Here is a 25,192-nt window from a genome sequence, read left to right as displayed (position 1 = left end):
TTGACATTGTCAACCTTGATTATATGACAAGCTGACTTAATAGGCCCACTTAGTGCAGAAACATTACTGGCAGCAAAATATGTCTAACTAGAGCCAGACCTTACAACTACAACAACTCATTTTGGGCATCTGGATTTTCTCCAGTTAGAAAAATATTTTCCAGTTAGAAAAATAATCTTTACTTTTTTGTGTTTGGCTGTTCGTAGTCAATATTATGTTCGATAACTGCAGAAAAATGAATGTATGTCATTTATCATTTTTCCCCATATACACAGGGCAAAGTACACAACACCTTATAGAACTATTTACAGCAGTCCCTATCCCAGAAGAGATTACAATCTAACATGCCTGCCACGATCATAAAAGCACAACTACACATTGTAGTGACAGATAAGAAACCAGTTCATTTACCTGAAAATTTTGGGATTATGGAAGGAAACCGTAGCATCTGGTGGGAGCCTTTACAATCATTAGGAGAATAAATAAACTCCATACAGACAGTAATCTGATGGAACTGAACTCAATACACCAGCACTGCAAGGCAGGAATGCTACGTACTTGGCACTGTTATATAATGCATCTGTGCTGTTTCTGTTATTATGTAACTGAAACATGTTTGTTTGAAACCCAGTTTCAGATGCTTTTTTTTATGCTTTTTTTTTTTTTAATTGGATAGAGTAAAGAAGAGACTTTATTAACCACTTCTGGACCGGAAGCGTTTACCCCCTTAATGACCAGGCCATTTTTTGCGATACGACACTGTGTTAATTTAACTGACAACTGCATGGTTGTGAGACGCTGTACCTAAATAAAAATGTCCTTTTCCCCCCACAAATAGAGATTTCTTTAAGTAGTATTTGATCACCTCTGGGGTTTTTATTTTTTGCGCTAGAAACAAAAAAAGACCAACAATTTTGAAAATAAAAAAAAAACATAATTTTTTAAGTTCTACTATAAAACATATCCAATAAAAAAGTGTAAAAAATCGAATTTCTTCATCAATTTAGGCGAATATGTATCCTGCTATACCTTTTGGTAACAAAAATCCCAGTAAGCATATATTGAATAGATTGAGCCCCCATTCACACTGGGGCGACGCTACTTCGCACCGCGACCTCCGAGGTCGCGGTGCGAGCAGCGCGCAGCGACCTCGGAGCGGCCGCCACGGACTTAGTAACATTGAAGTCTATGGCGGTCGCCTCCTGGTCGCCCCAAAGAAGCTCCGGACCCTTTTTCTGAGTTGGAGCGACTTGTGTCGCTCCTATCAGAACGGGTCCGCAGCTTCCCTATGGGAGGCGACCTGCGGCGGCCTGTGAGGCGACCAGGTCGCCTCACAGGTCGCCCCAGTGTGAACGGGGGCTTATGGCATTTTTATTTATTTATTTATTTTTTTGTAGTAATGGCGGCGATCAGCGATTTGTAGCGGGACTGCAACATTGCTGTGGATAGATCGGACACCTGACACTTTTGACACTTTTGGGGGAACAAGTGACATTAGTATAGTAATCAGAGGTAGAAATATGCACTGTTACTGTACTAATGACACTGGCAGGGAAGGGGTTAACACCAGAAGCGATCAAAGGGTTAAGTGTGTCTCTAGGGGATGCTTTCTAATAGGGATGCACCGAATATTCGGTGGCCGAACATTATTCGGCCGAAAATAGAGAAAATGGCACTTTCGGTGTTCGGCCAAATAAATCAAAAGGCCGAATAATTTTGAGCCGAACAATGTCTCACCTTCCTCATTGCGGCTCGCGGTCCTCTATTATGATCTATGTAAAAAATGTCCTCTGCAGTAAGTAACCCTCTGATAATGTATGCAATGATCCTCTGTAGCTTCCGCCCTGACCGCTCACCTTCCTCATTGCGGCTCGCGGCTCCCTTCTCACACGCCGCCGGTGTCCTGTCCGGCCGCGAGTAGGGGGTGTGACGTCACGCGTGCGTCCCGCCCCCTGCTCCTGACTGGCGGCTCCTTCACACTAGGTCCACGCCCCGCCCCCCTGTACGCGGCTTTTGGCTCTGGCTGCAGTTGAGGTATGTGATGTGGAGCTGAGCACATTTGGGGGAGAAGAATACGGTAGCTGGCAGCTGCACAAGCATTAGTGTGCAGACTGCCATATGTTGTTGCCACTTGCCATGCTAATTATATTACAGTGCCCTATAAAGTGCCCCTTGACATAAAATGTGGCCATCAGCGTGCCCCTTATTTTATGCTAAGGGACATGCTGATGAGCATATTTTATGTTAAGGGGCACTCTGATGGGCATATTTCATTTTAAGGGGCACGCTAATGGGCATATTTTATGTTAAGAGCAATGCTGATTTAAATGTTTTGTTTTGCCCATCAGAGTGCCCCCTAACATAAAATGTGCCCATCAGCGTGCCCCCTGAAATAAAATGTGCCCATCAGAGTGCCCCCTAACATAAAATGTGCCCATCAGCGTGCCCCTTATTTTATGCTAAGGGACATGCTGATGAGCATATTTTATGTTAAGGGGCACTCTGATGAGCATATTTTATGTTAAGGGACACGCTAATGGGCATATTTTATGTTAAGAGCAACGCTGATTTAAATGTTTTGCCCATCAGAGTGCCCCCTAACATAAAATGTGCCCATCAGCGTGCCCCCTAACATAAAATGTGCCCATCAGCGTGCCCCCTTACATAAAATGTGCCCATCAGAGTGCCCCCTAACATAAAATGTGTCCATCAGCGTGCCCCTTATTTTATGCTAAGGGACATGCTGATGAGCATATTTTATGTTAAGGGGCACTCTGATGAGCATATTTTATGTTAAGGGGCACTCTGATGGGCATATTTTATGTCAAGGGGCACGCTAATGGGCATATTTTATGTTAAAAAATGCGAAACACCGCGTTCGGTATTCGGCCTTCGGCCAAGCATTTCATTATTATTCGGCTTCGGCCAAGAATTTCATTTCGGTGCATCCCTACTTTCTAACTATGTGAGGGTGGACTCCCTAGATGAACACAGAGATCTGTGTTCCTAAATAGCAGGAACACAGGATCACTGTGTTCATCTCTGACAGAACAGCAATCTGCATAGATTACATAGGCAGACCGCCGTTCTGTCTCTCTGGGGAGCGATGGCAAGTGGCCAGTGAACATCGCGTCTGCCGGACCCACTGATTGTCTCCCCCTCTGACAAATAAGCGCGTGTGCACCCCCGTTGGCTATTGCACGAAACGACATACAGGTATGTCATTTCGTGCAATAGAGCCGATTTGCCGCAGTATATGTACTGCTGACGGTCGACAAGTGGTTAATACGGTCTATGTCATAGGGAAAATATGCATAATATTGAGGCACTCCAGGTGAATTATGCCTTTTTTCTACCTAAAACAGACTGTGGAGGATTTACTAAAACTAGTGCACACAGAATCTGGTGCAGCTGTGCAAAATAACCAATTAGCTTCTAGGTTTTATTGTCAATGCTTAATTAAACAAGCTGAAGCTTCCTTTGCACATCTGCACCAGATTCTGTGTGCACCAGTTTTAGTAAATCTCCCCCACTATTACCAAAACTGACACTAACCCTAATGCTAACACTTACACTAAAGCTGACCATACATTATGCAAATTCTGATCAGGTCCTGAGTTGGGAACCACTGCTTTAAATCAGTATCAATGACTTGGCATTTATGACAGCAAGTTCCCAAAAAATGGCCTGTTGGGGGACTGAGGCTGAGAAGCACTGCTCTTAGGCAATCAGCTATTCCTTGGATCAACAATGTCTGGTTGGTATTTCTTATAAATGTTTATAGAGAGCTATATTCTGTGCCTTAAAAGAATGCATCCAGAGCTAGTTCCCGAGGGAGTATTTTCCACATTTTCACAGCCTTCCACAGTGAAGAAGTCTTTCCATAAGTGGAGGTTAAACCTCTTTTCTTGTTAATATATATTCATATTCATTTCTTTTGGAAATCTAAAATGTATTTTCTTTTAGTAACTTAAATTGACTACAGGCTCTTGCTTAAATTGTAATCCATGCTTCTAAATATGATCCCCCTAAAAGCCAGGACCCGTGGTCAGTAGGCAAGAGGCTACCCTGCAGCCGCATCCAATGATCTGCCTACAATGTAGAGGAGGGACAGACCACAAGGGTTGCCCATATTAAAGAGGAAGTAAACCCTCCTATGACACTTTTACCTATAGGTAAGCCTATAATAATGCTTACCTAATAATGGTGCATACTAGCTCATTATGTCTTTCTTTTTCAGGATGGAAAGCAGAAAAACATTTTTTTTTTCGGTTTACAACCTCTTTAAGCCTATTGGTGATGTCCTCTTCCAAGCATTTGTAGCTGTTGTTGGCGATCTCTTCTCTACACAGAAGCTCCTGCTGGAAAGATCATGTGACCAGACCAGAGCGGCTTCAGAATAGGTAAGTATACAGAACACTCTGAGCCCTCTTTTTCCACTTTCTCCATTTTCAACTCGACTACGGCAGGTGCCAGCTGTTTGCAAGGAGTGCGGAGCATCTAGAAGAGTGGTTTGGTGCAGTGATAATGTTTCATGTCTGTATGATCACCCCTTCCGTGTCATTTGAGCTGTGAACTTTTGGGACACATACAGGTGCATCACATTAAATTACAATATCATAAAAAAGTTAATTTATTTCAGTAATTCAATTTGAAAATCTAAACTCATATATTTTATATAGATGCGTTACACACAGAGTGATATATGTCAAGCATTTCTTTCTTTTAATTTTGATGGTTATGGCTTACAGACTTTGGCACTGCTGAGGTGTTATAGAAGCCCAGGTTTCTTTGATAGTGGCTTTCAGCACATCTGTATTGTTGGGTCTGGTGTCCCTCATCTTCCTCGTGACAATACCCCAATGATTCTCTATGGGGTTTAGGCCAGGCGAGTTTACTGGCCAATCAAGCACAGTGATACAATGATACAGTATGTTTATATTCATATTCTAGTAAATTCTTCAATTATGATATAGTATGTTTTTCGTTTTGTCGCAGTAAAGTACATGAGTGGACATATTGAGTCCTATTCTGTAAGATAGATATATCACATCAATAGAGGGAATAAAAGAGGGAAATGAGAAAGGGAGAGGGAAATGGGGAAGAGAGAGAAGAAAAGGAAGAGAATACAGGAGATGTGTTTATGTTGTGGACGGGGCCGGAGGAGGACCGGCGGAGATTTCTCAATGCTCTAAATACAAATCAATACAACCTCAAATTTACTCATCAAAAAAACAATACATCTATACCCTTCTTAGATATAACAATATCTATTACAAACACCGGGAAAATTGAGACAACGTTATACCGTAAGCCAACGGCAGGTAACACTGTGTTACATGCACAGAGCTTCCATCCAAAACAACTAGTGAGTAGTATACCATACTCCCAATATCTACGATTGCGACGTATTTGTTCAAATGAGGAACAATTTCGAATGGAGGCTAGCAATCTACGTAATAGATTGTTAGCAAGAGGCTATACAACCACTACATTACGTAAGGCTTTCAACAGAGCATGCCAAAAAACTAGGGAGGAACTCCTCTTTAACAAAAAAACCAAGAACACAGAGGATAATGTCCGTATTATCACCCCATATCACAAGCAGCATCAGATAGTCCGAAACATTTTGCAACAATACTGGTATTTGCTTAGGAATGACAACATCCTAAGTAAGTACCTAAAAGATTATCCAGAAATGACATATAGGAAGGCAAAATCAATTAAGGACCGAGTAACTAAAAGTCATTTTGTGGATAAAAGGGTTAGGCTCCATGTACACGGGACGCTGGAAATGGCCGTTTAGGAGCAGTTGGGCGTTTTTTTCAGAAGCCCCTTAACCCATCTACATTTTATCTTATCTGTCCATGTACACCAGGTCGTTTACAGTCATTTGCAGGCAGTTGCGTTCAGGGACTGTTTTTAGAACGCAATTATTTGCGTTCGAACGTGTGTTTCCCGGTGTTTCAAACGCACAAACGCGTCCGAACGCAATGACCCGCGTTTAGCGTTTGCGTTTTTCCATTTTAAAGGGGAATAATTTTTATGACCTCTAGGAACGCTTCTAAACGCAAACGCTGCTAAACGCCCGCTAAACGCGGGTACAAACGCGACTGAACAGACGTTTCAAACGTCCTAAAAATTCCAGCATTCAAAGGGACTTTTAACAACGTCCCCTGTACATGGAGCCTTACAGAGGAAGAAAACATAACAGGCACTTGGCAATGTGGAAGCTGTGACTTCTGTGAATGGATATATGAAAACCAATCCTTCTATCTGCCTAACAACCAATTACATGCGATAAAACACTATGTAGATTGCCAAACTATAGGCATCGTGTACATCATGTATTGTGAATGCGGTGCCTATTATATAGGAAAGACCAAGAGACAGTTTTGGCGCCGCATAAAAGAACACATAGGTTACGGAAAAAACAACCTCCTCTCTACACCCATTGGAAGACATCTTGGTGTCTACCACAAAAACAACACCAGAGTGGTCAAATTCGCCGCCCTCGAACGGATCCTAGAAGATCCTAGAGGTGGTGAATTTGACAAAATTATACTTCAACGAGAGGCCAGATGGATCTATATCCTGAGGGCAACCACAAGCCCAGGCCTCAATGAGGCCCTTAGTTTTAAACCATTCCTCTAAGTGACCATAAAACTCGGCTGCTGCTGTGATGTCCGGCGATAATTCAAAAGATCAATTTAAATTCAAATCCCCCCAAACAATCTATTCAAGTCTGCCCCCCCCCCCTATAAGATGACACCATACCATGACACCATGACAGGGCATATACAAACCCTTCCTCTCTCTTTTTAATTGCTAGCCTACCTGACTACGAGCTAGGGTTGTAATCCTGATATTGAATCCAGGATCCAATATTTGGATAATTGTCTCAATACTCTTTGGAGTCGAAAATCCTTTTGAATGGGTTAATAACCCAATCCATCACAAAATATTAGCATAAATACCTAACCAGGATTTACTATTGGTCTGCCCAAACGCTCATGAGATGAGCGGTTCCTTTATTTTTATTTTTTTATCTTTTGATAATTAACATAAAATATAAAGTGTTGTATAATAAAGAAAAATACTTTGAATTAATAACAAAACAATATTTATAATTTCACATGGTAGAAATAGTAATGTAAATGACTAAATTGTTCAAATGAAAGGTTATCATATGCCGTATTATATATGTTTTATATGCAGTACTGTGTGGCCGCTATGGCTTTGACTGCGTGGATGCCCATCATTCCAACAGTGTGTGATACCTCTTCTGGGTACACTTCAGCACATTATCGAGGTGGGGGAGGGCCTATCTGGTGGCGACAGGGCGGCGATGACCCACCCCTTCTGGGTTGTTGGTGAGCACTCAGCGCTTCCGCTAGGCTCCTCCCACTTCTGATACGAGATGTGTTCCTTTGAACATCATTTCCGGCGGAGACCGATGACGCACATCCTGTGCGCCGCGGCCGACTTCAAACACCTGTGCTGATTAGCAGCCGGTGTGAGGGACCTATATAGACCACGAAACCACCAGGGAAAAAGATATGGCGGCTGGGATATGAGTTTAGGACAGAGCTACACGTGAGTACACCGTTTTCTTTGCCCACAGAGAGCTGAAACATACTGCATATTTGAGCACAATCTGTACTATTTGTTAACATAGGTAACAATCACATACTATGTCTCTAACTCCTATCTTCAGCATGAAGGGATTATGTCACTGTTTACCAGCTGGATGCGGGTCTGCTTAAATCTCTTTCAATAACAAGCTATTTGAGATAGTCCATTATTAGGACACCTCTAAACATAAGAATACAAGTAAAGTGTAAGTACTTACTAAATATCAAATATTTTCTATATTTCTTTTGCCCTGAATACATAGAGAAAAAGATTACAAGATACATATAAATTACATCATATATCTGTAACTACATATATACCCACCTTTTCTTACTTTCTGCTCCCTACCACCCCATCTCCATGGTTTCTTCCATATCTGTATCTTTCCCTGCCACACTTCTCATTCCCTCTTCCTTTTCCCTGGCCTACCCCCCCCCTCCTCCCTTCCCCCTCCCCTTCTTTCATCCCCTGGTTCTTTTCCCTTTTTTTTTTTTTTTTTCCCCTCCCCCCTTCTACCCTCTTCCCCTTCTCCTGTATTCTCTTCCTTTTCTTCTCTCTCTTCCCCATTTCCCTCTCCCTTTCTCATTCCCCTCTTTTATTCCCTCTATTGATGTGATATATCTATCTTACAGAATAGGACTCAATATGTCCACTCATGTACTTTACTGCGACAAAACGAAAAACATACTATATCATAATTGAAGAATTTACTAGAATATGAATATAAACATACTGTTCACATTCAGGTGTAACAAGCCCAACTGACCTACATACCATCCTCTACCCAGCCGTCCTGCCTTTTCCCATATCCATCAATATTCTCTAAAAGGTAATCATGAATTGTTACACAATATCACATACAATAGATGTTAGAATTAACTCTAAAAAAGAATTTCATATAATGTCATTTTGATAATTTACCAACTCAGGTGGTTATGGTCCGAGGTGGCCCCTCCCATCGAGCTTAGCCCCCGGTCGAACAGTATGATGCACTGTTGTGTGAGGAGGTGGGTTTATCCGCTCTTTTATTGTCCACTTGACCATACAGTAACATGCATGCATATGTAATGAACCTATATCTATATGAAACATTGTAAATGGATGTATTTATATATATATGTATGAAAAAGTAATGTATGATATGTTTTTTGTTTTATTAAGAGGTTACCCAACTATCTGAGGTCCTGAGGAAGCGTAAATGCGAAACGCGTTGACCTTATCAGATTTGTATAACAACTGTCAACAATGCCAACTGTCAACAATGCCTGTATACTATTTTTTGAATGTATAGGAAACAATATTCATGTCAATGTTCACCAAAATAATTTTCTTTCTTTGTGTCTTTTAAATTTTCTTAATAAGCCCCAAAATTAAAAATGTCTGGCAGGAAGTATTCAATCTAATAGAGAGAGTTACAGGATGTAAATTTCCACTCTTGCACCTGCAATGTCTACTTTTCAAAAATATTGCAGAAATCACCACAGATCTCACATGCCTAACACATATCATTTGCATCGCAATGTTATGGGTTTTCTCCAAACACTGGAAAGAAACTTTCATACCCTTTGATCAGGTCATCAGTAGAATAGAAGATATAAGACTAATGGAACAATACCATCACACCATCACAAACACTAAGATCAAATTTGATCAAAAATGGACTCCTTGGTACATATACAAATGTTCCCTAACCACATGAATATTACATCAACTTAACCAATCAACATATGTTGTCTGTACAATTACTTGATATCTCTGTTTTCCACCACACCATACCCATGGTTTATGTTAGTTGGACACCTCTCACTGAGGCCAAAGAGGTAATCTACATATTGACGATTTCCCACGTATTCTGTTAACTTGCTCACTCTACTCTTGGATATTTTATCATTCTTACAACGCTATATTTCCATCAAGAACGGATATACATCTTATATTTTGTTTAATTATTGTTTCTTTTTTATCGCTTGTATGTTTTTTCACATGCCTATTACTTAAAATGTTTTATTGATGAAACACCTTTATGTAAATTTTACATTTACTATACTATTTGTATTGAATATATTTTTCAATAAAAGTTTATAATCAAAAAAAAAAAAAAACATTTTTCTTAATAAAAGTAATTATTTTAAGTAATGAGTGTGCTTACTCAGTGTGTGCCTTGAAAGTCCGTCACAATATATGTTTGGACAACCTATGTTGTACCATCCATCTTTTCTCTGTTATATAATATTAGGATTATGGCACTAAAGGAGCAGCTCCCAATCCGTATCTAATATAAAACTGTAATTTTTTGTGAAGAATCAACAACAAGTGGGATACAATCATGAAGTGGAACGAAATTTATTGGATATTTCAAACTTTGTTAACAAATAAAAAACTGAAAAATTGGGCGTGCAAAATTATTCAGCCCCTTTACTTTCAGTGCAGCAAACTCTCTCCAGAAGTTCAGTGAAGATCTCTGAATGAACCAATGTTGACCTAAATGACTAATGATGATAAATAGAATGCACCTGTGTGTAATCAAGTCTCCGTATAAATGCACCTGCACTGTGATAGTCTCAGAGGTCCGTTTAAAGCGCAGAGAGCATCATGAAGAACAAGGAACACACCAGGCAGGTCCGAGATACTGTCGTGGAGAAGTTTAAAGCCGGATTTGGATACAAAAAGATTTCCCAAGCTGTAAACATCCCAAGGAGCACTGTGCAAGCGATAATATTGAAATGGAAGGAGTATCAGACCACTGCAAATCTACGAAGACCTGGCCGTCCCTCTAAACTTTCAGCTCATACAAGGAGAAGACTGATCAGAGAAGCAGCCAAGAGGCCCATGATCACTCTGGATGAACTGCAGAGATCTACAGCTGAGGTGGGAAACTCTGTCCATAGGACAACAATCAGTCGTATACTGCACAAATCTGGCCTTTATGAAAGAGTGGCAAGAAGAAAGCCATTTCTTAAAGATATCCATAAAAAGTGTTGTTTAAAGTTTGCCACAAGCCACCTGGGAGACACACCAAACATGTGGAAGAAGGTGCTCTGGTCAGATGAAACCAAAATCAAACTTTTTGGTAACAATGCAAAACGTTATGTTTGGCGTAAAAGCAACACAGCTCATTACCCTGAACACACCATCCCCACTGTCAAACACGGTGGTGGCAGCATCATGCTTTGGGCCTACTTTTCTTGGTTAAAATTGATGGGAAGATGGATGGAGCCAAATACCGGACCATTCTGGAAGAAAACCTGATGGAGTCTGCAAAAGACCTGAGACTGGGACGGAGATTTGTCTTCCAACAAGACAATGATCTAAAACATGAAGCAAAATCTACAATGGAATGGTTCACAAATAAACATATCCAGGTGTTAGAATGGCCAAGTCAAAGTCCAGACCTGAATCCAATCAAGAATCTGTGGAAAGAACTGAAAACTGCTGTTCACAAATGCTCTCCATCCAACCTCACTGAGCTCAAGCTGTTTTGCAAGGAGGAATGGGCAAAAATGTCAGTCTCTCGATGTGCAAAACTGATAGAGACATACCCCAAGCGACTTACAGCTGTAATCGCAGCAAAAGGTGGCGCTACAAAGTATTAACTTAAGGAGGCTGAATAATTTTGCACCCCCAATTTTTCAGTTTTTTATTTGTTAAAAAAGTTTGAAATATCCAATAAATTTCGTTCCACTTCATGATTGTGTCCCACTTGTTGTTGATTCATCACAAAAAAATTACAGTTTTATATCTTTATGTTTGAAGCCTGAAATGTGCCAAAAGGTCGAAAAGTTCAAGGGGGCCGAATACTTTCACAAGGCACTGTATATCCAGTAGTAACTTATGGCTGTGAAAGATGGACCAAAAGGAAAGCTGAACGCAGAAGAATTGATGCTTTAGAACTATGCTGTTGGAAAAGACTCTTGAAAGTCCCTTGGACAGAAAGAAGATCAAACCAGTCAATCCTGAAGGAAATTAACGCTGAAGATTCACTGGAAGGACAGATCATGAAGCTGAAACTTGAATACTTTGGCCACCTAATGAGAAGAGAGGACTCATTGGAAACGACTCTGATGTAGGGAAACATGGAGGGAAAAAGGAGAAGAGGACCACAGAAAACAAGATGGATAGATAGCACCATCGAAACAATGAACATGAAATTAACCAAGCTCCGGGAGGCAGTGGAGGACAGAAAAGCCTGGCGCGCTATGGTTCATGAGGTCACGAAGACTCGGATATAAATAAACGACTGAACAACAACAACAATGGTAATAATAACTCTGGTAGTAATAATGCAGCAATTGCTAAAATAAAATATAGTCAGTTTAAATGATATATAGTATCTCACAAAATTGAGTACATCTCTCCCATTTTTGTAAATATTTTATTATAGCTTTTCATGTGACAACACTGAAGAAATGACACTTTGCTACAATGTAAAGTAGTGAGTGTACAGCTTGTATAACAGTGTAAAATTTCTGTCCCCTCAAAATAACTCAACACACAGCCATTAACCACTTAAGCCCCGGAGGATTTGGCTGCTCAATGACCAGGCCCTATTTTGCGGCACTGCGTGACTTTAACGGACAATTGCGCGGTCGTGCGACACTGTACCCAAATGAAATTGATGTCTTTTTTTTCCCCACAAACAGAGCTTTCTTTTGGTGGTATTTGATCACCTGTGCGGTTTTTATTTTTTGCGCTATAAACAAAAAAAGAGCGACTATTTTGAAAAAATAACAATATTTTTCACATTTTTTTATACTAAATTCTCAAAAAAGAAAATCTAAAAATCAAAATTTTTTTACATTTTAGGCCAATTTGTTTTCTGCTACATTTTTTGGGAAAAAAAATTGCAATAAGTGTATTTTGATTGGTTTGCGCAAAAGTTATTGCGTTTACTAACTACGGGAAAGATTTATGTCATTTTTATTGTTTTTTTTTAACTAGTAATGGCGGCGATCTGCAATTTTTTTTTGCAGGACTGCGACATTGAGGTGGACAGATCGGACCCCTGACTGACATTTTTGACACTTTTGGGGGTACCAGTGACATTACTACAGTAATCCGTGCTATACATATGCACTGTTACTGTAAAAATGACAATGGCAGGGAAGGGGTTAACTTTATTGGTGATCAAGGGTTTAAGTGTGTCCCTAACTGTTAGGGGGAGTGGCTAGTGAAGTAATCACAGAGACATACGATCCTACATAGCAGGATCACATAGTCTCTGTCATTACTTCAGGGAGAATGACAGATGGCTGTGTTTACATCAGCCGTCTGTCTTTCTCCCACTCCTGAGGGAGATCGAGAGTGGCTGGTGGACATCGGAGCCGCGCAGGCTAGACAGGGGAACGAGCAGGAGCGTGGAGGCGGGAGCACGCCGGCGGAGTTGCGCGCTCGCCCCCTACAGGCTCGTGGGAGAGCAACGAACTCCTACGTCACTTTGCCTGTAGGGGGCTTACTGCCGCAGAATATAGTCGTGCGTCCGTCGGCAAGTGGTTAATATCTAAACTGGCAACAAAAGTGAGTACACCCCTAAGTGAAAATGTCCAAATTGGGCCCAATTAGCCATTTTCCCTCCCCAGTCTCATGTGACTCGTTAGTGTTACAAGGTCTCAGGTGTGAATGGGGAGCAGGTGTGATAAATTTGGTGTTATCACTCTCACTTTCTCATGCTGGTCACTGGAAGTTCAACATAGCACCTCATGGCAAAGAACTCTCTGAGGATCTGAAAAAAAGAATTGTTGCTCTACATTAAGATGGCCTAGGCTATAAGAAGATTGCCAAGACCCTGGAACTGAGCTGGAGCATGGTGGCCAAGACCACACAGCGGTTTTTTAACCGGTTGCCGACTGCGCACAGTATATTTACTGCGGCAGTCAGCCCCGGCCAGGCAGAGTGACGTAGATCTACGTCGCTCGCCTGTCACTGGGATTTGAGCCAATAGCGGGCGAGCGCGCGCCCGCTGGGGCGCGCGCCCGCCTCGGCTCGTTCAGGGAGGAGTGCGGGCGTGTGACCGGCGTACATCGGGTCACACTACGATCGTCGGTACAGCGGGAGAAAGGCAGAGTGGCTTATGTAAACAAGCCGCCTGTCATTCTCCCCTGTGTAAAAATGGAGATCAGACGGTTCTACTATGTAGAACCGTTGATCTCTGTTTTTACACTAGTAGCCATGTCCCACTACAGTTAGAATCATGCCCCTAGGACACACTTAACCCCTCCCTGTCCAATACAGTTAACCCCTTCCCTGCCAGTGTCATTTTTACAGTAACAGTGCATATGTATAGCACTGATTACTGCAGTAATGTCACTGGTACCCCCAAAAGTGTAAAAAATGTCAGTCAAGGGTCCGATCTGTCCGCCGCAATGTCGCAGTACCGCAAAAAAATCGCAGATCGCCGCCATTACTCGTTAAAAAAAAACACCAAAAATGACAAAAATCTTTCCCTTTATTAGTAAACGCGATAACTTTTGCGCAAACCAATCAAAATACGCTTTTTGCGATTTGTTTTACCAAACATTTGTAGCATAAAACAATTTGGCTGAAAATGTTAAAAAATTTTGATTTTTACATTTTTTTTAGGGGAATTTCATGTAAAAAAAAGTGAAAAATATTGTTATTTTTGCAAAAATTACGCTCTTTTTTTGTTTATAGCGCATGATCAAAAAATCGCAAAGGTGATCAAATACCACCAAAAGAAAGCTCTGTTTGTGGGAAAAAAAGGACGTCAAATTCGTTTAGGTACAGCGTCGCACGACTGCGCAATTGTCCGTTAAAGTCACGCAGTATAAAAATCGCAAAAAAAACCCTGGTCAGGAAGGGGGTAAAATCTTCCGGGGCTTAAGTGGTTAACAGGACAGATTCCACTCAGAACAGGCCTCGCCATGGTCGTCCAAAGAAGCTGAGTGCACGTGCTTAGCATCATATCCAGAGGTTGTCTTTGGGAAATAGACGTATGAGTGCTGCCAGCATTGCTGCAGAGGTTGAAAGGGTGGGGGGTCAGCCTGTCAGTGCTCAGATCATATGCTGCACACTGCATCAAATTGGTCTGCATGGTTGTCGTCCAAGAAGGAAGCCTCTTCTAAAGATGATGCACAAGAAAGCCTGCAAACAGTTTGCTAAAGACAATTAGACTAAGAACATGGATTACTGGAACCATGTTCTGTGGTCTGATGAGACCAAGATAAACATATTTGGTTCAGATGGTGTCAAGCGTGTGTGGCAGCAACCAGGTGAGGAGTACAAAGACAAATGTGTCTTGCCTACAGACAAGCATGATTGTGGGAGTGTCATGGTCTGGGGCTGCATGAGTGCTGCTGGCACTTGGGAGCTACAGTTCATTGAGGGAACCATGAATGCCAACATGTACTGTGACATACTAAAGCAGAGCATGATGCCCTCCCTTTGGAGACTGGGCCCCAGGGCAGTATTCCAACATGATAAGGACCCCAAACACACCTCCAAGACGACCATTGCCTTGTTAAAGAAGCTGAGGGTAAAGGTGATGGACTGGCCAAGCATGTCTCCAGACCTAAACCCTATTGAGCATATGTGGGGCATTCTCAAATGAAAGGTGGAGGAGCGCAAGGCCTCTAACATCCACCAGTTCTTTGATGTCTTCATGGGGGGTGGAAGAGGACTCCAGTGGCAATTTGTGAAGCTCTGGGGAACTCCATGCCCAAGAGGGTTAAGGCAGTGCTGGAAAAGAATAGTGGCCACACAAAATATTGACGCTTTTGGCCCAATTTGGACATTTTGACTTAGGGGTGTACTCATTTTTGTTGCCAGCAGTTTAGACATTAATGGCTGTGTGTGGAGTTATTTTGAGGGGACAGCAAATTTACACTGTTATACAAGCTGTACACTCACTACTTTACATTGTAGCAAAGTGTCATTTCTTCAGTGTTGTCACATGAAAAGATATAACAAAATATTTACAAAAATGTGAGGGGTGTACTCACTTTTGTGACATACTGTATATCCAAGGATTTATCATGACTAATAAATCCGAATGGAATCGTTGAAATAAATCAGTTTTTCTTCCAAATATTAGCTAAAAAGCTTTTTCTAGAACATGCTGATACATGTAGTAAGCACATGTCTGTGTCCTTGCACACAAAACACAAAAATCCACAGCTTTTTTTTCTATCTAAGCGACTGCCATGGCAATCAGAAATACACAAACATCAGTTTTGGAAAAACATATTGCCACTTGTTATAGCATTAGATAACCTTGCTGATAGAACTCAGGAGACACCAAGCTTAACCAGCCCACTGGGTCAGCCTGGGTAACTGAGATGCACAGGATCTCATAGCGGGCAAAGGACACTGGGGAAATTGGACTGCCTTCATAAATACATCATACACGAAAAGGCTTTAAGATGGTATTGCACATGAATGAATAAAAATGTATATAATAAACATTTTTTTTACATTTTTCTATAAACCTGGCAATTCAGACTGAATAAGCAGAGATAATCTTCAGTCAGACAGCATGTCAAAGTGATAAATAGATTGAGAAATATAGGCAGCTGAAGCTACGTGCAAACCATGACTTTTTTCTCTTAGACCCTAAACACAACTAAGCACTTTGAAGTGCATTTCCAGAGGTGCTTTAACGCTTACTATGAAGATTCCAATTTACATTCAGTGGTTCCTGTTCCCACCTGACATTGGGGTTGATTTATTAAAACAGGAAAGTGCAAAAACTGGTGCAGCTGTGCATCTGTGCAGCTGTGCAGCTGTGCCAATCCGCATCTAACTTCATTTTCTTCACTTAAAGCGGAGTTCTGGCCTCAAAATCGATAAAATCGATTTTGGGCCATCCGCTTGCTAAGGGGAACCTGAAAAAGAAATGGATACAGGCGATTTTTTTTTTTTTTTTTGGTCACTTACCTTATTATAGAAGAAAATATACTTACCTTCCTTCCACTTCCTCCCTCTGCGGCCGCGGCCCGCGCCGTCACTTCTGGTTTGTGATGATTCCTGGGAGCTGAACGTCATCGCTCCCAGGAATCAATGAGCCTGCACCGGCCCCGCTCGTCACTTCCGGTGCAGGTGCGGCATTCCCTGCTAAACAGCTTCTGGGCATGCAGTGCATTGTGGGACTCCGACGTCACAAAGAGGACACGAAGAGGGATGCTGCGGCTTCAGCTGCCCACACCTGAGATGGCAGCGCTGGAGAAGAAATTTTCTAGGTAAGTATTTCTTCATACAGGTAAGTGCGACCCGGGACAGTTCAGAGGCTATCCATTATAGAATGTACTAGCCCTGACTGTCCCGGGGGTATTTTTAGCTCAAATTGACCCCAGAGGCTAGAACTCCGCTTTAAGCTTTGACAAAAAAAAAAAAAACCCTGCAAGCTGATTGGTTTCTATACAGAGCTGCACTAAATTTTGCACACTCCAGTTGAAGTAAATCAACCCCATTGCGCCACTTTAACCACTTAAGCCCCGGAAGATTTTACCCCCTTCCTGACCAGGGGGTATTTTGCGATTCGGCACTGCGTGACTTTAACGGACAATTGCGCGGTCGTGCGACGCTGTACCTAAACGAATTTGACGTCCTTTTTTTCCCACAAACAGAGCTTTCTTTTGGTGGTATTTGATCACCTGTGCGATTTTTTGATCACGCGCTATAAACAAAAAAAGAGCGACAATTTTGCAAAAATAACAATATTTTTCACATTTTTTTATATGAAATTCCCCCCAAAAAAAAGTAAAAATCTAAATTTTTTAACATTTTCGGCCAATTTGTTATATGCTACCTATGTTTGGTAAAAAAAAAATCGCAAAAAGCGTATTTTGATTGGTTTGCGCAAAAGTTATTGCGTTTACTAACAAAGGGAAAGATTTTTGTCATTTTTGTTGTTTTTTTTTTTAACGCGTAATGGCGGCGATCTGCGATTTTTTTTGCGGTACTGCGACATTGCGGCGGACAGATCGGACCCTTGACTGACATTTTTGACACTTTTGGGGTTACCAGTGACATTTCTACAGTAATCAGTGCTATATATATGCACTGTTACTGTAAAAATACACTGGCAGTGAAGGGGTTAACTTTATTTGAGAGGGAGGGGCTGTGTGTGTCCCTAGGGGCGTGATTCTAACTGTGATTGGCTGTCTGTTGAGCTGTAGTTACACTGATCAACGGTCCTACATAGTAGAACCGTATGATCGGTGTCTCTACACAGGGGAGAATGACAGGCAGCTTGTTTACACAAGCTGCCTGCCTTTCTCCCTCTCCCCCGCCGATCTCAGAGTGAGCGGCGGACATTGGGTCCGCCAGTCACACGCGCGGGGGGGTCCGTGACTGCGCGGGAGCGCGACGGCGGCGGCGCGCGCTCGCTCCCCAGAGCCTCACAGGCTAGTGATGTATATTTACGTCACTTTGCCTGTGAGGGGCTGACCGCCGCAGTATATCTACTTGCCGCGGTCGGCAAGTGGTTAAGCTTTTCACTCAAAATTTGAGAAGGTATATGAGATTTGTAGGACAGAGTAGCATGTTTTTGACCCCTTCTGTAGACTTCAGGTAGGAATGTATGAAAGATGTCTACAAAATGCACATATTTGTTCTCCTACTATGACTAGCTTTCCATTGGTTAAAAGAAAATGCTCAAGCCTGAAAACACCTGTAAGCGTGTGTAAGAACATGCAAAAAAAAAAAATGCACACAAAATGCTCCAAAAGCAACTGAAAATCCTCATACTCAAATGTGAATGGGGGGCCAAAAATCAAGCTTGGCTCTGCCCTGCTTACAGTCCAATCTCCTCTACTGGCTTTTTAATGTGATGGGTGGCCTCATAAAGCAATAAAGAGGCTTGAGAAAAAAAAAAGCTGAAACTCCACACCAATGGCTAAACAGTGCATGTTTGATACTAAATGGGCTGTTACTTTTTAGAAATTTAGAAGATGGTCATTACAGAATTGTTTTACAATGTAATTACTGTTTTTGGATTGTTTCTTTGATATTTACAATTGGCGTAACGAATGGGACCCTCTTTACATACTTTATATCCACTCCATAAGGGCTCCTAATTTTTTTTTTGTATTTACTATTTACATTACTACAATACAGATATGAATACTTTCTACCAAATTGTATATTGTGTATGCTTTTTTTTTTCCATTTTCATAGGTTCTACCTAGAATATTGAAACGGGTAAGCCATGAACAATATTTTTAGGTCATAAAAAAGGGGAGGAGAGGAACATCCGCCAAGGAGCAGAAAGGAGGAGAGCATACCCCAAGTATAAATTTATATTGTTTGGAGTAAAATATATATGGAGAAAAAATTATATACAGAGAAAAATGTATACTGTATGTTAATAAAAGGAAAATTCCCTGCTATGGAATTGTTATTTAACATCAGAAATAATTCTTTGCTCACAATAATGCATCGTTTTAGTGGAAGAATAACTATAAAACAGATCTATCATAGTACTTTTTGCAAAAATACTCTTAGATTGTAAGCTCTAACGAGCAAGACCCTCTAATTTCTCTACTGTAATAAAATAATAATACTGAGGGCAGTACCTTGAATAAGTGACTACTGGCACTGGGCTGGTTCTTTTGCTGGAACTAGGGGTCCTGTACCTTCAAAATGTGCTGTGATTTCAGCTGCAGTTAGTCATTTAGAGCAGTGTTTCTCAACCTTTTTTCAGTCAAGGCACTTTTTAACCACTTGCCTACTGTGCACTTAAACCCCCTTCCCATCCAGGCCAATTTTCAGCTTTCAGTCCTCTCACACTTTGAATGACAATTGCGCGGTCATGCTACACTGTACCCATATGAAATTTTTATCATTTTTTTTCACACAAATAGAGCTTTCTTTTGGTGGTATGTAATCACCTCTGGGTTTTTTATTTTTTTACAAAAAAAAGAATAAAGACAGAAAATTTTGAAAAAAAAAAATTTTTTTCTTATTTTCTGCAAGTAAATTTTGAAAATAAATTTTTCTCCTTCACTGATGTGCGCTGATGAGGCGGCACTGATGGGCACTGATAGGCTGCACTGATGGGCACTGATGAGGTGGCACTTATGGGCACTGATGAGGTGGCACTTATGGGCACTGATGAGGAGGTACTAATATGCCGCACTGATGAGCACTGATAGGCGGCACTGATGAGCACTGATAGGCGGCACTGATGAGCACTGATAGGCGGCACTGCTGGGCACTGAGAGGTGGCACTGCTGGGCACTGAGAGGTGGCACTGCTGGGCACTGATAGGCGACACTGATGGGCACTGATAGGCGGCACTGATGGGCACTGGCGGATGGCACTGGACACTGACGGGTGGCACTGATGAGCGGCACTGATGGGCAGCACCATCAGTGCCCACACTCAGTGTCCATAGTGCTGCCAGTCAGTGCTCATCAGTGCCTAGATGAGCAGGCACTGATGGGCACTGACTGGCAGCACTATGGGCACTGATTGTGGGCATTGATGGGGGCACTGATGGCGGGCACTGTGGGCACTGATGGGGGTGCACTGTGTGTATGTTTTTACCTTTTAGTAATCAGGGCACTGGTGATCAGTGCAGTGTTAATTTTGGCAGCAAATTTCAATTTAGTTTTAGTCTTAGTCTTAGGACTAAAATGGCATTTTAGTTTTAGTCCCATTTTAGTCTTCTGCAAGTGTTTTAGTTTTAGTCGTATTTAGTCGACTAAAACTCCAGTACATTTTAGTCGACTAAAACATCTTACATTTTAGTCGACTAAAACGTCCTACATTTTAGTTGACTAAAACTCATTTTAGTCATCTATAATCGACTGGGTGTAGTTCAATTGTAATTTGTAATGCATTATTTAAGCATTTCTCTACAATTTCCAAACTCATTATATACTACTGCTGGTCCTGGAGTGAATGAAAAATCGAATATGTTATTATTTATGGTATTAAGCTTTGAGCATGCACTAGCACAGCACTACACACTACTACACAGACACAGAGTTAGTCATTATTGTCTTTATTAAGGCAAAATTGTTTTGCCAATGCCAATAATATTGCTTTTTTGACCAAACCAAAGGGGGTAACATAAAAATGTAAAAATGTAATAAAAATACAAAAAAATAAAAACTTTGCAGACATAAGCTCACTTCACATCAGTCCTGCTCTGTCACGCTCATGGCAACAGTACAGCATCCTGTCCTGAGACCACTGTGGGGGCTGGGGGGGTTGCTAAGTTCTCAGCCAACAAGGGAGTGTGCTCGCCTCACTCACTGCTCACTCACAATTTTGCCTAAGAACATACAGCCATGAATAAAGAATGGTAAAAAAACATCCTCAGAAGAGAACAACTTCCTTCCTCCAGTCCAGTCCCAGCTCCCCCCTCAACCATCCAAGAACAGCTACAGAGACTCCAGGGAAGAAAAAATATGCATCAGCTCACTTTATCAGTCCTGTGTCATGCTCATGGCAACAGTACAGCATCCTGAGACCTGAGACCACTGTGGGGGGGTTGCTATGTTCTCAGCCAACAAGGGAGTGTGCTCACTCACTGCTCACTCACAATTTTGCCTAAGAACACAGCCATGAATAAAGAATGGTACAAAAACATCCTCAGAGAGAACAACGTCCTGCCTCAACCATCCAAGAACAGCTGCAGTGCACACTTGCACAGGCACTGTCACTGCCAGTCTGGCACTGGCACTGCATAATAAACCAATACTGTAAAACTTGAGGAGGGTAATGCTTATTTCTAAATAAGAAGAACCCAATACATTTACAGTGTCAGCTTATTATTTTAACAGTTCTAATTCTCAGATGTATTCAATAAAAATGTGCACAGTGCACACAGTCTAATAATGCCATTAGCGTAAGAATTATAACAGACTTACCACTTTTTATCAACTCCTCCTCTCTCCTCTTTCTGAGTCTCAGCATTCGCAATGACAATAGAGGTAAATATTACACTAAAAAGATCTGCAGCAGGACCCCGATGTAAGGCTGCCCTTTTTGACCGTTACTGATCTATTTTTCTTTTTCATTAGTGTGATATTTGTCTCTATTCATTTGTCAATGTCAATGCTAAGAGAGAGAGAGGTTAATAAGCGGTGGTGGTTGTGTTATTGTTCCACATACAAATGCATTTTGTAGCCTGTGTGCACTGTGCAGCAATTTTCTAATGAATTGAATTGACAATTACAACTGTTTTTGAAGCACAAGTATTAGTTATGCTTTTTATAGAAATAACAATAATAAAACACTTCTATTTGTTTCGATTCATTTTAAGGAAAGCACTTCGTGCCAAAATGACCCTTGCTCTATTCCGCCGGCCTCTAGAGAGGTCACCTGTGACACTGAATACCCTCTCTGCAAAGGCTTGAGAAGCTGGCATAGCCAGCAGGTCTAAAGCAAAAGGTTTTAGCTGGTGATAAATAGTGTCACTCTTTGACAGCCAAAAATCTGTTGCAGTGTTGTCCTCAACTTGATGCAAAAGCTCTTCCTTATATTTTCTGATCTGCTGTTTTATGCTGTTTGGGGAGATCCTCTGCCTGGGTCTTCTGCGGCATTTAGCAAGAAACCGAAAGATTGGCTGCTTAGATGTGGATACCGGTGCTTCTTCAACTTCCTCAGATTTTTCAATATTCTCCTGTTCTACTAGTTCCTCCACATCATCTTCAGACAATTCATGATGTTGCATGTGGGGCGAAGTGGATTTTCTTATCACATACTCCTCTGCCTTTTTAAGCAATTCCTGAATATTCTCATGATCTGCCACATCAACAAGGGTTTCACAGACAGTAGGGTTGACAAAACAAGCAGCTGCTGCAAGTGGCGAGAACATTTCATCTGTTGGATCTAACAATGAAGCAAAACGCTGGTTCACATTCCCTTTCATTTTCTGTGCAATTGTGGCAAGGTCTTGGTAGCTAGTGTTCTGTTTAAAGTCCTCAAGGTGGCTGAGTAGATCAAAAAGAGCAGGGACAGCTAGGGACATTGACATGGTGTCACTCTGGAGGGTTTTAGTATGTTCTGCAAAAGGCAGCAATAGGTCATGCAATGATGTGAGCTTTTGCCATTCACTAGGGAGCAAGCTGTCCCATCCCATGTTGTTCGCGATTTGGCAGACTGACTCTTTCAGTTTGAGGAGTCTTGCGATCATGTTGAATGTGCTTGACCAGCGAGTGGGGCAGTCATTGAAAATGGTCAGGCCACAATGCTCCAATATCTTCTGTGTTGCGATGGAAGACTTGCGGAAGAGGTGCACTATTGATCTTGCTTTATCCAGTATTCTCTTCACACTTGCCTCCTTCTGCAACATGTGGACCACTAGTTGTAAGGTATGCACTACACATGGTGTCCGGTCCATGTCGATCTGTTGGTACCTAACAGTGGAACACAGCCAAATAAGCATAAAGTATAGAAAAGCTTTCTGTTCCATTCTATTATTTTAACATTTAACATCTTATGGGAATACTTTTAGAAAAGACTACTGGAAAAATAACAAAGATGCACCCATAGAGTAGACTAGAGCATGGATACTAGTGCCCCCAGCCCCCCACATCAATCATCTCATATGCATGTGATAATTAACTGTCAACCGTACCGTGTCATGTAAAATAAAATCAAAATTGGCTCACCCACCGTAGGTCATCAATTTCAGACTCTGCCTCAGAGTCACTTTCTGTCATGGGGGAGTCTTCCTCACTAGAGGTGGGTGGTTCTTCTGCTGCTGCTGCGGTTTGTTTAAATGCTGCCACCATATTGCTCCCATTGTCTGTTATCACTGTAAGGATCTTCCTCTTTGGTATGTCCCAATCTTGCAAGCATTTGTCCACACATGTTTTAATTGACTGTGCAGTGTGTGGGTGGGCTACTTGTTCAAGGGCCAACAATATGTGTTCAGGTTTATGTTGTTCAACACAAAAGTAGCATGCACTTATAGCAAGGAATGAAGCTGAGAGTCCTTTCTTGGTCCACAAATCAGTGCAAATAGATACTCTCCGAGCAGCAGTCAGTCTCTTTTTGAATTTTTGTTTTTCATCTTCATATTGTTTGTCAATTAGATTGCTTATTTTAGTTTTCTTTGGAACAGTCAGCTTTCTATCTACTGTCTCCATCATGCTAACAAAGTCCTCATCTTCAATCGTTCTGACTGGTAATCCGGAGCGCCCAATCCATCTTGCTATGGCTTCCCCCCTGGCCTGTTGTTCCTTAGAGTCAATTTTGTATTTTGAAGCACTGAAAAGAGCAGCATAAATTGTTTGCTGTGGTGGTGCACTGGCTTGACTTGGTCCATCATTTGAGGTTTTCTGTATCTGTGGGGTTAAATTAGGGGGAAAAATTATAGTTATTCTGATTTTACATTCTCTCGCACTCAGCGCTAAGTTATCTCTTTATACAAAAGTGGAGTTAAGTGCTATCATGCACTGCTTACCTTTGTATGAATTTCGGGATGAGTTGTCCGCAAATGACGCTTCAAGTTTGTTGTATTTTTGCCAGTTAGTGTCACTCCACATGGTTTGCAAAGGGTCTTGTTGTCCTTAGCATCAAATGTAAAATACACCCATAGATCTTCTCTTCTCTTTCTACCAGTCACAGACGAGACAGACGCGGCGGTCGCTGACATTTCTCTGGATGACAGTGAGTGCTGTGTGGAACTGTGGATGACAGTGGTCGTCAGAGCGAGGAGGAATGCTGCTGGACAGTGCTGGACTCTGGAGCCTGGTGGTCTCAGGTCTGTAAGGGATGTCCTGTAATGCCCTGGATGCCTGTGGGGGTCAATGGTCAGGAGACTCAGGACAGTCAGACAGAGGGGGCCTGTAATGCTGCTGGACAGTGCTGGAGCCTGGTGGTCTCAAGTCTAAGGGATGGCCTGTAACTGTAATGCCCAGGATGCCTGTGGTGGTCAGGTCAGTCAGACAGAGGAGGCCTGTAATGCTGCTGGACACAGTGCTGGATCCTGGTGGTCTCAGGTCTAAGGGATGGCCTGTAATGCCCTGGATGCCTGTGGTGGTCACTGGTCAGGACAGTCAGATAGAGGAGGCCTGTATTCTGGACAGTGCTGGAGCCTGGTGGTCTCAGGTCTAAGGGATGGCCTGTAATGCCCTGGATGCCTGTGGTGGTCACTGGTCAGGACAGTCAGACAGAGGAGGCCTGTATACTGGACAGTGCTGGAGCCTGGTGGTCTCAGGCTAAGGGGTGGCCTGTAATGCCCTGGATGCCTGTGGTGGTCACTGGTCAGGACAGTCAGAGGAGGCCAGTAATGCTGCTGGAGCCTGGTGGTCTCAGGTCTAAGCCAGGGATGGCCTGTAATGCATTGCAGTATTGCACACAGGGCTGAAGGTGGTCTCAGTCTGGTCAGAGGAGGCCTGAAATGCTGCTGCAGTGAGTGCTGGTCTGCTGGATGGTGGTCTAATCAGTGCTGGATCTGGATGGGGGTTCGGGTCTCAGGTTTAAGGGTGGTGGTCTCTAACTAGTAACTAACTAGAAGTTATGGGCCGGGCGGGCCTCAGCGGCCTATGCCTCACGCGACGGCACACACAGTCCTGGATCATAGCGGTGGTCTGAGCTCTGAGGGGACTCAGGGGCAATAATAGCTGGCTGTTGCAACTCACTC

At 42.2% G+C, this 25,192-nt stretch overlaps 2 protein-coding genes across 2 annotated transcripts in view; both read right to left on the bottom strand.

Moving 5' to 3' along the window:
- The window catches only part of ATG10 (autophagy related 10), a gene marked incomplete at its 5' end in the record, with an annotated part of 249,305 nt that overhangs the window by 135,593 nt on the left and 88,520 nt on the right, over positions 1–25,192 (bottom strand). The gene's annotated exons all lie outside the window — the stretch shown is intronic.
- On the bottom strand, positions 21,810–24,202 carry LOC309543652 (zinc finger BED domain-containing protein 4-like; the record flags this gene model as incomplete). The annotated part of the gene is made up of 3 exons (XM_082242977.1): positions 21,810–22,958; positions 23,218–23,891; positions 24,011–24,202. 3 exons carry the CDS (start codon positions 24,200–24,202, stop codon positions 21,839–21,841), a joined length of 1,986 nt encoding a protein of 661 aa, XP_082099103.1. The 3' UTR covers positions 21,810–21,838.

This window comes from Pelophylax lessonae, assembly GCF_965119305.1.
Source record: "Pelophylax lessonae genome assembly, chromosome: 1".
Lineage (NCBI taxonomy): Eukaryota > Metazoa > Chordata > Amphibia > Anura > Ranidae > Pelophylax > Pelophylax lessonae.
This window is presented reverse-complemented; position numbering and strand designations above follow the sequence as displayed.